Source organism: Nomia melanderi, chromosome 5, assembly GCF_051020985.1.
Source record: "Nomia melanderi isolate GNS246 chromosome 5, iyNomMela1, whole genome shotgun sequence".
NCBI lineage: Eukaryota > Metazoa > Arthropoda > Insecta > Hymenoptera > Halictidae > Nomia > Nomia melanderi.
The window spans coordinates 15,983,251-15,996,039 of NC_135003.1; the positions used below are offsets into that span (position 1 = coordinate 15,983,251).

Consider the following 12,789-nt stretch of genomic DNA (forward strand, 5'->3'; position numbering starts at 1 on the left):
CCGCGGCGAAAAGAAGAGGAGAAAAGGAAAAGACGAGGACGAGAAATACGCGCGCGCGAACCTGCGCGTCGCTCGCGAGACCGTCCGTTTCTTCGTTTCGATTGGAAAATACCGATCCGCGACACGATACCGGTCGCGTCTATTCGATCGGACGGATAATTAACGAATATCCCTCCCCTCGCGAACAGAGATCGCTTTATAATTGATTCGCGGATCGGAGTGAGTCATTAACTCGAAGAGCAAACCGGAGCAAATGAATTTGTCCCTCGTATTTCTATCTCGTCATCTTTCATCGTTCCTTTATCCTCCGCCGTTCGTTTCTCTTCGCTCGATCTAACCTGCCAATGAGACCTCTCCGCTCGCTGCGAGTTTTCTTCGACTTTCGTACCATCTATTTTCATGCCGGAGACGCTCGTAAACGTCGCCTTTTACGAGCTCAACGTTCCCCCATCTTTTATATCCCGTATAATGTTATATATTATGTAATCTTTTCTAGAAAAACGGTGTAGCCGCTCGCCGTTCCGTTTTCAATTTCAAAGACTGCAAATTGAATCTCAAAGAAACCGGTAAGAGCGGCGCGGCGCGAGGAGGATCGGCTCGAGCGGATGCCGGCCGTACGGTTTCTCGCATCGCTGAACGATAGTAATAATTTTAATTACCGTTATTGAATGCCTGTCGAGAAGGAAGCTCGAATTGCCGCGCTCGAGCCGGGGCAGCGTTTAATCGAAAGTGATTCAGTGATTCCGCTCGGGCGAGCGTGTTTCCACGATCGGGATTTGTCCTTTCAGAAACGAAATCGGACGTGGCTGATTATATCGCGGCGTACTCGCGCGATAACCATCGCGCGAGTTTTATCGATTATTCAGCGGCGAGACGGTAATGCGGATTACGAGACCTCTGCGAATAGTTCGCGAATTTCAATGACGCTTCTGCGATGATGATTGTTAGCTTTCAATTAAACACGGAGTATGATGTCCGGAATTAATGACAGCGATTTTCGCGTAATTTAGGAATCCTTGACGACAGGCTCACAGATTGCATTTTCGATTCAATTTATTTATTATTCAACAGACTTTCAAGTTTCCAGTGCAAATAGAAACACTTTCATACGCAAAAGATCATCTACTTTCATAAAATACGTCACTGAAGTTAAAGTATTCATTTACTTTAGTACTACGTACATGAAAACTACTTTTACGTTTCATACAATGTGTTAATTAGTCGAAGATTAATAAGTGAAGAGTTTCCACTGCAAATAGAAACACTTTCATACGCAAAAGATCATCTACTTTCAGAAAATATGTGAACGAAGTTAAAGTATTCATTTACCTTAGTACTACGAACATGAAAACTACTTTTACTTTTCATACACTGTGTTAATTAGTCGAAGATTAATAAGAAACGAACGGAATTTATTGAAAATCATACCGATGATTACTAAATTAACTGGTTGACTGCAATGGCTCCGTGGTTTGGGGTTGCTTGGAAATATGTGACGTGAAATGAAGATAATTACTGGCATAAATAGTAAGATAACGTGAGAACTGTGACACCGAGTCGTATAATGATTTCCACCAACTTTCATCTCTGCTGTGAAAAGGTAATATACGAAGGCCTTATGCTTCTAACGGTCACGTGTTATCCTCTCCGAGAGAACGCGTCGTCGGACATTCAAATTAGAGTCGTTGAGTTTTAAATTACTTTATAAATCGTATTTAGCCCCGTCGCGTGCGTAACGGAAACGTTCGCAGAAAAATCCGAGGAAAGTTCCGACGACCTCCGCCGGCGGAATCCAACGGTACAGAAAATCAGCAGCCGGCTCGCGCTGTCCTCCCGTTAAGGTGCTAAATTGATGAATGAGTCGCGAAAACGAGAAACATTTCACTGTATCACGCCGAGCCGCGGCTAATAGAACTTGTCCAACTTGATTATTCGAGCTCGAAGATGCGCGAGCTTAATGGCCGCCGGCCAAGTTCCGGGCACGGCCGTTTCGGTGACTGATGTTGGCCGGGTAATTCGAAAAATCCCTGAAGGACCGACCCTTTCCGTCGCGTTTAAGGAGAACTTCGAGAATCGTTCGTCGAGAGAAAATAGAAATATATAATTCGTCGCGAGCGGAAAACGATACAGGCAAACACGGGTGAAAAAGAAGATGTGGCTCTAAGGCGGTGGCTCGTCGGTTTCGTCCACCCTCCGCCATTAAGTAAATTGACTTCCACATACCGCAGGACTAAATAACAATCTAATTTCCATAATGCGTAAACGACACCACCTTTTTCCCGGTGCAGCGCATCATTCTTTCCACCCCTGCTGCACCTTAGCTGAATTGTGGCGAGTAATAAATAATAATTCAATTATTAGTTGTGGATTTGTTAAATTAGCAAGTTTCCCTCTGAAAAGTTTTCAGGAGCAGGACCAGTCGGATTGCCTGTAATCATCGTTCAGAGATAGAGATGAATAGTTGAAAGTCGCGTTGTTGCTTCTGAATCAGTAAAATCACGTGAATGAGAATGTGCATGTCGCAGATCCAAGGAAACCGATTAGCTACCGTGGACAATGTCTGAGTAGACCGAAGAACAGGGAACACTGTGCAAAGACACTGTAGACCAAATTAGATAAAGCGTGTAGACTGACCAACGTGGCAGATCGATAGATACGGGCAAAGTAAAGTGACGCAACGAACTACCCTTGACATTCGGCAACAGCTGATGCAATTTGATCCAGATTTAGGGCTTAACCCTATCGGTCTTCTACCGTTGGACAGGTTCGTTCCTTAGGACACTGACCAGCTGTGTTGGACAATACACGGCTGCGGGTCGGAGGATTAAACTTCAGCTTAATTCGACGGATATTGCCTCTAACCTCCGCCATGGACACGTTGGACACGTACCATAGGCATCAGCACAAGGACCAGGACTGTAAGGGGCGTGAGATGAATATGTCACCCCTTAAATGACGCAGCAATCGCTGAAGATTCGATTGGTCATTTTTCAGTGCTAATTAAGGGATTTTCTTGCGTTCCAATCTCCCTGCTACTAATTATTCATTTTGATTCAATTGGTCATTTTACAAAGTGCTAATTAAGGAATTTTCTTGCGTTCCAATTTCCCTGCTACTAATTGTTCATTTTGATTCGAGAATTATCAAGTCTACCGCTTGAATGCAAAATGAATAACACGATAATACAACCTTGAAGACTTTGAAATTACAAGAAAATAATTATTGGAAGATAATTGATTTCCAATACAAATTCTCCGTAACTTAATTAACTAGATAATAGGGTAACATAAGATTGTTCATATCAAAGAATCAATAATTCTTGCTTTGTATCTTTGCTATGGAAAGAATAACTGATACATAAAACCCTGTTTCTCGTGGCAGTCAAATATCTTCTTGTCTATTTACACATCAACCTCTAAATCTATAATAGCAACATCCCCTATGCACGGTAAAAATAAACGTTAACCCCTTTGACTTATTTCTCAACTGTACTCGACAAAACTTTATCGTTAATAATTCAGTAGAAAAAGAAAAGGATTTTATACATATTCCCTCTACTACTACAAACGTTACAGATCAATACTCAAGTAACATTTAACTCGTGTTAAAAACAAATAAATGCCATTCAGGTTTGTCGAATTCAACTAAAAATGTTCAACACAAGTCAAACAGGCTATAAGACGTTAATTAAGATCCTAATGTATAGTGAAACGAAGTGATTAAAAAGATGATTTATAAATCTGTTGCAGTAGCGAAGGCAAATCCAAATTTGGGAGACTTCAGTGGCAGCACGATCGGTGGCAGCAGCGCGTCCACCTATACCAACACGACGAACGGTCCCGTGAACTGCCTTACCGGCGGTCCGTTGGCCGGTATCGCAGGCGGCTTCAATAACACCGGCCGGACGAACTTCACGAACAAGCAACTCACCGAGCTCGAGAAGGAGTTCCACTTCAACAAGTACCTGACCAGAGCAAGGCGCATCGAAATCGCGTCCGCGCTGCACCTAAACGAGACGCAGGTGAAAATTTGGTTTCAAAACAGGCGGATGAAGCAGAAGAAGAGAATGAAGGAAGGATTGATACCGACCGAGAACACCACGGTGGCGCAGCTGGGCGGCGCCAGGAGCAACAGCAATTCGCCGACCAGCTCCTCGAGCCACGAGACCGGCAGCCTTGGTTTGTCGAATTTTACCAGCGACAACAGCAGGGAATCACCGCCCGCTTCCTCGAAAGATTGACGCGTTCCTTGCTGCAGCAACGAACGAATTTATGGTTTAAGATTCCACGACGATTGGTGAATCAAGAGAGAGAGAAATGAACGACGACGAACCGTATTTCAAATCTCCCGCCGTTGCGAACGGTGGCTCGAATCCTGCTAAACCGAATGCTGCAGCAAAATCAATTGAAACGTTTAACCCTCAAGATCCTGGAAATTAATTGTCAAAATTACTCGACTGTAGAATAGAAATTCAAAGGCGTATGTACCGATCGTATGAATTATTTATTTTTATTCTCCATTGTTTGTTTTCTTTTTTTCTTTTTTTTTTTTTTTGTTTCTTTTCCCCCTTTTCGAATTCGTGCAGTCCCGCAAGGTTACCATATACCTCAGTTTGTGTAAATGGGATAATGATATTTATATATGTAATTAGAAATACCAATGATTACACGCAGTATATCCTGTAAAAAAAAAAAATATTGTGAAAATACAATTTTGGACGCACCTTAGTTGCGTTCGAGGATTGGCCTTCTTTTTGGTGAGGACAATTATTGTTTAATGTTATCATCCCCGTTTCTATTCCGCGACGAACGTAGAATTGTATTGGGAATAATACGAAGCCAGAATAAAATATTTTAAGTGATTCGAGAATCGTGATCGAGGAGAGAACGATTCTTGAGAGATTTTGTATTTTTGAGAAAATAATTCATCACTTGTGAGAGTATTCTGATAACTGACCTTTACTTCTTGTGAACCGCATGTTAGTGTGATAGTATTAATTAAGATTAATGACCTTCGTGAATGTGGTGTTCATCATAATAAATTGTAACTACTGTAATGATAGCATGATAACAGTAGTTGTGCTCCCAATTTGAATATCTTCTGTATGTATATGTACATAAAATCTAACACAAATCTTGCATCAATGACAATGTATATCGTACATTATACAGTAATTAATCGTAATGGTGAAACTAAAACTAAGCAAATGCTGGAGAGCGTTCTAAACTTTTATAGATAGTCATTTATAAATCGAGACGTTTGAATAATAAAAAAAAAGCAAAAGAAAAAGTGAACACTGTATAATGAAACTGTATTTGAATGCTAAGATTCGTGTTGATTCTATTTAACTTAACTTGACCACTCGAAAGTTTACAAATTAATATAATCATATAGATATATATGGACTATATTGTGATCCATTAAAGAATTCTGTACCTAAATAAATTCAATTACGATAAATTGTGATTAAACTGTAGTTTTACGTAGAATTTATGTAGAAAGAATAAAATATTATTATATTACTCTATGATGCACACTCCTAATCCCCATCAAAATTGGAATAAAACAATTTCAACGGAATTTATTTTATTTAAGATTTAAAATTACAATTACTCACACACAAATAAATTAAAAATATTCACTTATCGATTGTAAATCGAACGACAGCAATGAAATTAGAAACAAACGAAGTTGGCAATGCTGTACGGCAATCGCTACGATCCTAACCTACAAGTAATGTTTTATACGTTTTTCGCGATGAATTTTTACGGGTTTTATGAATTTGTATTTAATGACATTTGATAGAAGTTGTATAAAGAATTGCAGTTTATAAAAAGATTCTGATACCGGCAATCTGTTGTACTGAGAATCAAAAATATGATTCACAGAAAACGTTTGCATACTGTCGCATAGTGTTGACATGTAACAAGGAGGTTGTAAGTAACACTTAAAATATAATTATTGAACAATGGATGACCATTTCGATATACCTAATATGAAAATGAGCGCTAATGAGTTGCTCGCTTTTCAAAGAGATCTGAAGCAGGAAAGGGAACTTCTTTTGAAATTACTGACAAAAATTGAAACCCAAGTACACAGACTACAGGTAAGTAGTTTAATTAATAGCACGTTTACTATCTCCTTAAAATATTTCTTACTCAAAATTTCAAAGGTGGAACAGCTTCATTTACTCGGAGTAATGAACAAATTACTGAAGGATTCTGAAGATAAGTCTCCATCATATGAATCTGAACATGAAAACGAAGAAAACCTATCGAATACATCTTTGAACTTATCGGTAGCCTCAGCTTTAAAATACTTTGAAGAAGAAGAAGAAGAAGATGATGAAGATGAAGATAATATTTAATACAATTACAATACAAGTATGATAAATAATATACTTTATCTATGTGACAGGAAATTTCATTAACTTAAATCTTTTTTAGAGATAGTCTTTCGACAGAAGCATTACATTTAAATATAGTGTATTGTTAAATTTATTGTACTGGTAATATATTATATTTACTGGATGTGTCAATTTGTAACAGTCCTTAAAAGAATACAAAAAGGAATCACATTAAATGAGAAACAAACTATTATTATTTCTTAAGTCAATATATCCCATTGTCTATACAAATTTTATATACTAGCAATCACAAATCTTTCAATTACACTTGTTTCAGTGAATATGAAAGATTTGTATTGAATTAGTTGAACATAGTCTGCAATGTGTCTAAAATATGTTTACCCGCTGACTGAATCATCCGGGAGGGAGAGAGGCTTATACTGCTCTGCACTATAACGTGTTATACATATCCCTAAACCTTCGATTAAAGCCAATATCACCCCACCTATGAATGCACTACCGGCCATTGCTACTAAACCATTTCTTGCCGACAATATACCACCAGCTGCTGCACCACTGATAATAGAATTCCAAGGATCTTCCTTCTTCCTTATATGAACCATTGTGCAATCTATTGTAGAGAACACTACGCCCCATGTTGCAAAACTTCCAGCAATAATCGGCGACCGTTCTTTAACAGCCATCACACTTCCCAAAAGTCGTTTATTTATTCCCGCAGGTGCATTATGAAAACCTTTAATACTTTGAAAAATTCCACTGCCAATTGCACCCATTGTGAATGCACCACCACAGTCGTCCATTATACGCCAAGGACATGGTTCTCTCGAGTATTCTGCCATATTTCAATTGACTATCTGTAAAACAATAAAACGTAGATCCATTAGCATAATACAATAAAAAATCACCGGATAAACAATGCAATAGCAAAATTCTTTAATTCTATTCATCTCTAAAGAACCCATATAAACGTAACCTTTAATTCTACGTATCCGTAGGTCACAATTAAATGCGTCGTCTTTTTATGCCTATTCTAAAATTACGCTTTTTTATACGTCAATAGTCATCAAGCATATACATTAAAACTAAACATATTCACGTAAATGAGGTTATGTACCGGTTCCTCGTGCACAATCGAATTACACGTGCATAACAATTCGAAACGTTAGGATATATTTGCGAAACAAATCATATCCGACACGATACTCGAATGTTCCCTTTTCAATTATTAAATTATTTCTTGTAAAATACCTTTTACACAACGGTGCGAAATGCCTTCGATACGACGTCGATCGTGCGTGACTACGTTAATGAATTTTCAAACTGAATTACGAATAGTCTCTCTAGAGACACAGTGATTACCATCCGAGTAAATAAAAAGTTTCTTATCCTCGATATTAATTATTCTCATCAACGTTCCATGCGTGTAATTTCCCTTAAAACACTTCTCTTGATTAAGCTACGATTCATTAAACATAAATGATGCTTCTTCAATTCTAAGTACACGTTCTATGACATTAAAAAAAAAAAAGTCATTCAACCCGACCTTCTCACTAGTACTCTACTAATAAGTGCATAATTGATAGTGTCGTCGACCGACCAGAAACGATGCGTTCGTACGCGAAACGCTTATGTTTAACGCGCGTACGATTTTTCGTTTGCTGGTCGTTCGACTGGCGCACATCTACGATAGTTTAAAATAGAATGAGCCGTAGAACGTCCAAAAATACATTAGACTTTCGGTCAGTACTGGATATCCAGTCGGTTCGCGTGAAAGTATCGATCACGTTCGAAGAAGACGTATCGCCCGTCGACAACCGTTCGTCCCTCGAGCCACTCGGTAATTTCGAATTGAATTCTCGGTGCTTGTGCGAATGGTTCTTGTACGAATGGTTCCGGTGTACCGACAGCGGAGACGGAGATACCTTTCGAGCCCGGAAACGTCGACTCCGATCGATTCCGTGTCGTTCCATTTTAAACGAGAACTTTGGAAATAATGTGTTGTTTGTAACAACGCGTACCTATCTGGAACTGGACCAACGAATAACAGTGTAGATCGGGAGAGAAAAAAAATTCAATAAAGAATATTTTATTATAATATTCAGGTTTTCCATGGTTCAACCCTTTGCACTCGGAAGTTTCTCAGTAGAAATATTCAACATCTTTTGACGAGACAATGTTCTTTGAAACTAAATCGAAATCAAGTACATCGAGGAACAAACCTGTTTTATTCGAATATTTCACGTATACAGAGTTCAATGTTAATGCGTGGAACGCCGCACGATTTTAAGGTGTACAATGCAACGTTAAATTAATCAAAAGAATTATCGCAGGTTTGTCTTCCAGAATGTCGCCGCGTTAGGTAGCGTTATTTATAAGAAAGGAATGTTTTCAAATAATCGTTCAATGGAGAATAACCGAATTTCGTCTGGGTCACCGGTGACTCCATGTCATTCAACGTGTTTATCAGATTTTATAATTCTACTGCGTCAGATCAAGACTGAGTCACCTTCCAAATGCAAAGGGTTAAAAACAATGGAAAAGAAACGTCACGTACCGAAGAATTTCTTTCGTAGAGAATTCAGTTCATTCGTCAATTATTTCATTCGCACTACGAATAAACGTGGTCGCGAAGCACGGTGAACATTCCCATGAAACGATGTCGTTGTTCTTCTGTTCCAGCATTCGTAAAAGTGACGTTCCTGCCGGAGAAAAATGTCAGACGCGGAGACAGTTAAATCGGACGCGAGCCAAGAACCGTGCAACGCGGGGAATGCAGTTCCGAGTGGTGCCGAAAATGCATCCGCCCCCGCGGCGGAGGGAGCTTCCCCTCCAGAAGCCGCGGCGCCGGAGGTTGCGCAAGACGCGAGAGGTCAAAGTGCAGATACACCGAAAAACGAAACAAACGTGGCCGAGATCAACAACGGGACCGTCCCGATAAACGGGGCGGCGGTCGAAAGCGAGGCTGCAATTGATCCGAAAAAACCAGTCGAGGAAAATGCAACGGTCCCCGAATGTAACAGCGAGCCATCGGTAAATTTCACGCAGGATCCTCCGTTGACCGTTTGCACTCGAGAGGTGACTTCCAGATGATTTGATACAGGAAAATTAGAAACCTTGGCATTTGCCATTAAGCTTTGCACACATCGATGTGTGAAATATTGAGAGGAAATAGCTTTGTTGCCTAATTTACGTGTGATTTGGTAAATTCATTTTAGAGAATCTTGTCTACATCTAATTAGGAAGTGTTGAATACTTCGAAGCTTTCGGTCACTTGGTTTGATACGGTTGAATTATAAAGCTTGATGTTACTGATGTGAAATCAATATTATGTGAAATCTCATAGTAAAATACTTTTGTCCCTTAAATCGATTAAATTAGTTACATTAAAAGCATCGTCTATATTTTATCAGAAGTATTGAATATTTCTAGCAAACTGTCGAGTGCAAAGGGTTAACACTAGAACTACGTCAAAATGACTGGTTTCGATATCCTTGCTTCGTATTGATACCCTAAAAGTGTTGAATATTCAAAATAATTTCGAAAGTTAATAGTTCCACTTGATTACTATAACCTATGTCCGATGACATATGAACCACGTTAAATGCTCGGTAGTTCCAGTGTTGAAACGGAGATCATCGGGTATCCTAAAAATAGAGGAATATTCGGAAAATTCCGATCTCATAGAGTACCAAATTCGAACCTCCGTTTGACGATGTTTCGACGCGGCGATTGAACGCAGTCGAAACAAAATTAGTTGACCTTTAACCATATAGTCTTTGGCTACTCCGGCTCTACTCTGGTCAATCGACTTCAGAAACAGATTCGTTTATATCTTTCAATAATTATGCAGTCCTATAATCTTATAATCTTGAATCATATGGTTCCTAAGCTTCAGAACACTCGAGGATTAATTGTAAACATGACGATCTCTCTATTGTATGCCCACGAAATCCGGTGTTCTCTTTATAGTCGAGAGTAGCTGAACTTCAAGAGCAAGCAGCTATAGGCGCTGGAGATACCTGTTCGCTGCCGCGTCCTGACAAAGAAGCCAGCGATCAGCAGCCTGGCAAGCAGATCGGCGATCAGTTAGCACCCCCAGAAAGTAAAGTGGTCGCGGATGAGAATTCGAAAGCTAGCGACGACAAGCTTGTGATATCGAAGCTGACGGAAGAAATCAAGGTGCGAGCTACTGTTTATTCGCAGGATATCGTGTTCGCCTTTGTTCCTGGATACCATCCCACCATTGCTTCCACTGTTCTCCCTTCCCAATTTACCATATTGTCTTTTCTTCAAATCTTCGAACCCATTTGCATCCGTAAACGTAATTCCTCGCACGATCGCCTAAATTGCCGATGCACGGCTGCGCGCGGTAATACAGACCAACCGTCAGTTGAGCGTCACTGATGCCTGAACATAGAAACTCAAGCAGAGCCATGCAAATTGGTTAACACGTTAAGCGCCACGAAAATCTTAAGCGTTTTCCCATAGAGTTTGTCTTTTGTAGCAAAGAAAAGTAGGAATACTTATGAATTGTTTGGCGTTGCAACGTTTGCGTTACACTATTATCAACTTAGTTGCCTTATTAAACGTTTTTATTTCATATCGGTTGTCTCGTATGTTACGATTGTTTTTTAGTCATTCAGAAGCGTCAGTCACCAGTGGCTGACATGGCGCTTAACGTGTTGAGCGGATGCTTCTATTCGTTTGAAACTCGAAAGTTTCGATCTATTATAAAATTATACAATATCTTTGAAAATGCAGTATTAATGCGCGGCAAAGCGTTAATGTCTAAGTCGCTGTTACAGTGAATCATGACAATTTCTAATTCGCAGAAGACTACCATGGAGCGTAACTGCTATCAGCAGAAGCTAGAGAAAACCGAGAAGAAACTAGCCGAGCTCCAGGTATCGTACGACGCTCTGTTGAAAGGCGAAGGGGACGAGGTTCTGCTTCGCCGTATGGTGGATCAGCTGAAGGCGAAACTGGTCCACACCTCTTTGCAATTAGAGGACCGTATCCGAACCGTGTCCAATCAGGAGAAACAGATCAGTGCGCTGAACAGCCAAGTAGCTTCGCTGAAGGAAGTCGAGTCCCTCACGAGGAGCCTCCTGCAGATCCGTAATTTGGAGGTGAAACAGCTTCAGGTAAACCGTCTGAAAGCGAAGAATCATTGAGTCATCAGACGTTCATTGATCCATAGGAACTGTTGATTCGTTAACCCCTTGCCCTATGATTTCTTTCTCGATTCTCATCGATACGACAACATCGTCGTTATCAACTATCTATTTATCTCTATTATCTCTATCTATATGTATCTATAGAGTGCAAAAGTTTAAATGTATTCTCCTCGAATTTCATAGTCGGAGGTCGACGAGATGGAGGAGCGAATCTCAGAGGAACGCGAACGCTACAGCACCATGATAAACAAAATGGACGCCGCGGTGAAGCTGAACGCGGACCTGAAGAAGGAGTACGAAACGCAGCTCCGTCTTTTCCGGGACCTCCGTGAGAAGTACGAGGAGAAGGTGTCGTTGCTGTCCGAGGAGAAACGAAACCTTGAGAACAGCGCGCAACCTGTTCCTTGATTGATTAACGAGACATCGAGCTACTTTGTAAGTGCGTTAATTTGTACAAAATAAAGGATGTTTGGAAATAAAGCGCGACTACGTCTCTGTTTCTGTACAGCCAAATTTTACACCCGTCAAACAGGAATAATAGTTCATTGGGACGCTAAGAATCTTTCCGTAAGAAAGAAGTAATGTAAACTGTATATGTTCCGTCGATTATTTGAAAGTTTTACGTCCGAATAAACGTTAGTTAACGAGTCAATGAAGATGTACGTGTAAAGAGTCTGTGGGAAGAAGTATTGAAACTGGAAGGTTTTTAGAAAGTAACTGAATTCCGATGAAAATATCTAAGCTAATTTAACAAGAATCAACGTTGTTCATTACCCACGGATCAAAGCAAACTATTTTGCTTCAATGCATTATCTTCAAATGAAATTTCCACCTGAAGTAGAATGGAAAATTTTGTTGTATTTCTCACAAATTGTCGACAGTAAAATATTACACGAGCTTAGTAACGAAAGAAAATAGCACGCCAAGGAGTTAATGGTTGTTCGACACGCCGAAGACGAAAATTGCCAGATATTCCACGTACCATCGGTTTCCGTGGTGCAGCGGTTACCACATCCGCCTAACACGCGGAAGATCCCCGGTTCGATCCCGGGCGGAAACATTTTTTTTTGGACGAAACGCGAATCATGCGAATAGAGGATGCAGATGAGAAATGGAGTGTAATCGTCATGTAATTCGATGCAGTCATCGAACACGATCGAAGTTCTTATCGTTACTCAGATTGCAAAGTGTGCGCGAGTGTGCGTTGACAAAGAGATGAATATGCAAGTCTGTGTTGGGAATGTA

General features: G+C 40.1%; 4 protein-coding genes and 1 non-coding gene across 7 annotated transcripts in view; 4 read left to right on the forward strand and 1 right to left on the reverse strand.

Moving 5' to 3' along the window:
• The window catches only part of LOC116424524 (uncharacterized), a 30,001-nt gene extending 24,437 nt beyond the window's left edge, over window positions 1-5,564 (forward strand). Inside the window, exon 2 of the mRNA XM_031971038.2 lies at window positions 3,750-5,564. Within this exon, the coding sequence (XP_031826898.1) occupies window positions 3,750-4,240 (491 nt within the window). The 3' untranslated portion in view covers window positions 4,241-5,564. The remainder of the gene's footprint in view (window positions 1-3,749) is intronic.
• A 130-nt stretch (window positions 5,565-5,694) lies between these two features.
• Window positions 5,695-6,530, forward strand: LOC116424531 (uncharacterized). The gene is made up of 2 exons (XM_031971055.2): window positions 5,695-6,106; window positions 6,173-6,530. The coding sequence occupies exons 1-2, from the start codon at window positions 5,969-5,971 to the stop codon at window positions 6,365-6,367; spliced, it is 333 nt and encodes a 110-aa protein (XP_031826915.1). The 5' UTR covers window positions 5,695-5,968; the 3' UTR covers window positions 6,368-6,530.
• A 47-nt stretch (window positions 6,531-6,577) lies between these two features.
• LOC116424528 (mitochondrial import inner membrane translocase subunit Tim17-A) lies at window positions 6,578-9,073 on the reverse strand. Of its 3 annotated transcripts, none has more exons than XM_031971053.2 (2): window positions 8,922-9,073; window positions 6,578-7,221 (listed from the first exon to the last, which is right to left on the reverse strand). In XM_031971053.2, exon 2 carries the CDS (start codon window positions 7,204-7,206, stop codon window positions 6,745-6,747), a length of 462 nt encoding a protein of 153 aa, XP_031826913.1. In that variant the 5' UTR covers window positions 7,207-7,221; window positions 8,922-9,073; the 3' UTR covers window positions 6,578-6,744. The 3 variants fall into 3 exon arrangements, with proteins under 3 accessions (XP_031826913.1, XP_031826910.1, XP_031826911.1); XM_031971050.2 differs by lacking the exon at window positions 8,922-9,073 and adding an exon at window positions 7,616-7,922; XM_031971051.2 differs by lacking the exon at window positions 8,922-9,073 and adding an exon at window positions 7,341-7,501.
• A 6-nt stretch (window positions 9,074-9,079) lies between these two features.
• On the forward strand, window positions 9,080-12,030 carry LOC116424526 (uncharacterized). The gene is made up of 4 exons (XM_031971044.2): window positions 9,080-9,397; window positions 10,337-10,546; window positions 11,200-11,511; window positions 11,728-12,030. The coding sequence occupies exons 1-4, from the start codon at window positions 9,080-9,082 to the stop codon at window positions 11,950-11,952; spliced, it is 1,065 nt and encodes a 354-aa protein (XP_031826904.2). The 3' UTR covers window positions 11,953-12,030.
• Window positions 12,031-12,531: 501 nt separating this feature from the next.
• TRNAV-AAC (transfer RNA valine (anticodon AAC)) lies at window positions 12,532-12,604 on the forward strand. The gene has a single exon. It is a non-coding gene; the product is annotated as a tRNA-Val (tRNA).
• Window positions 12,605-12,789: the final 185 nt, after the last annotated feature.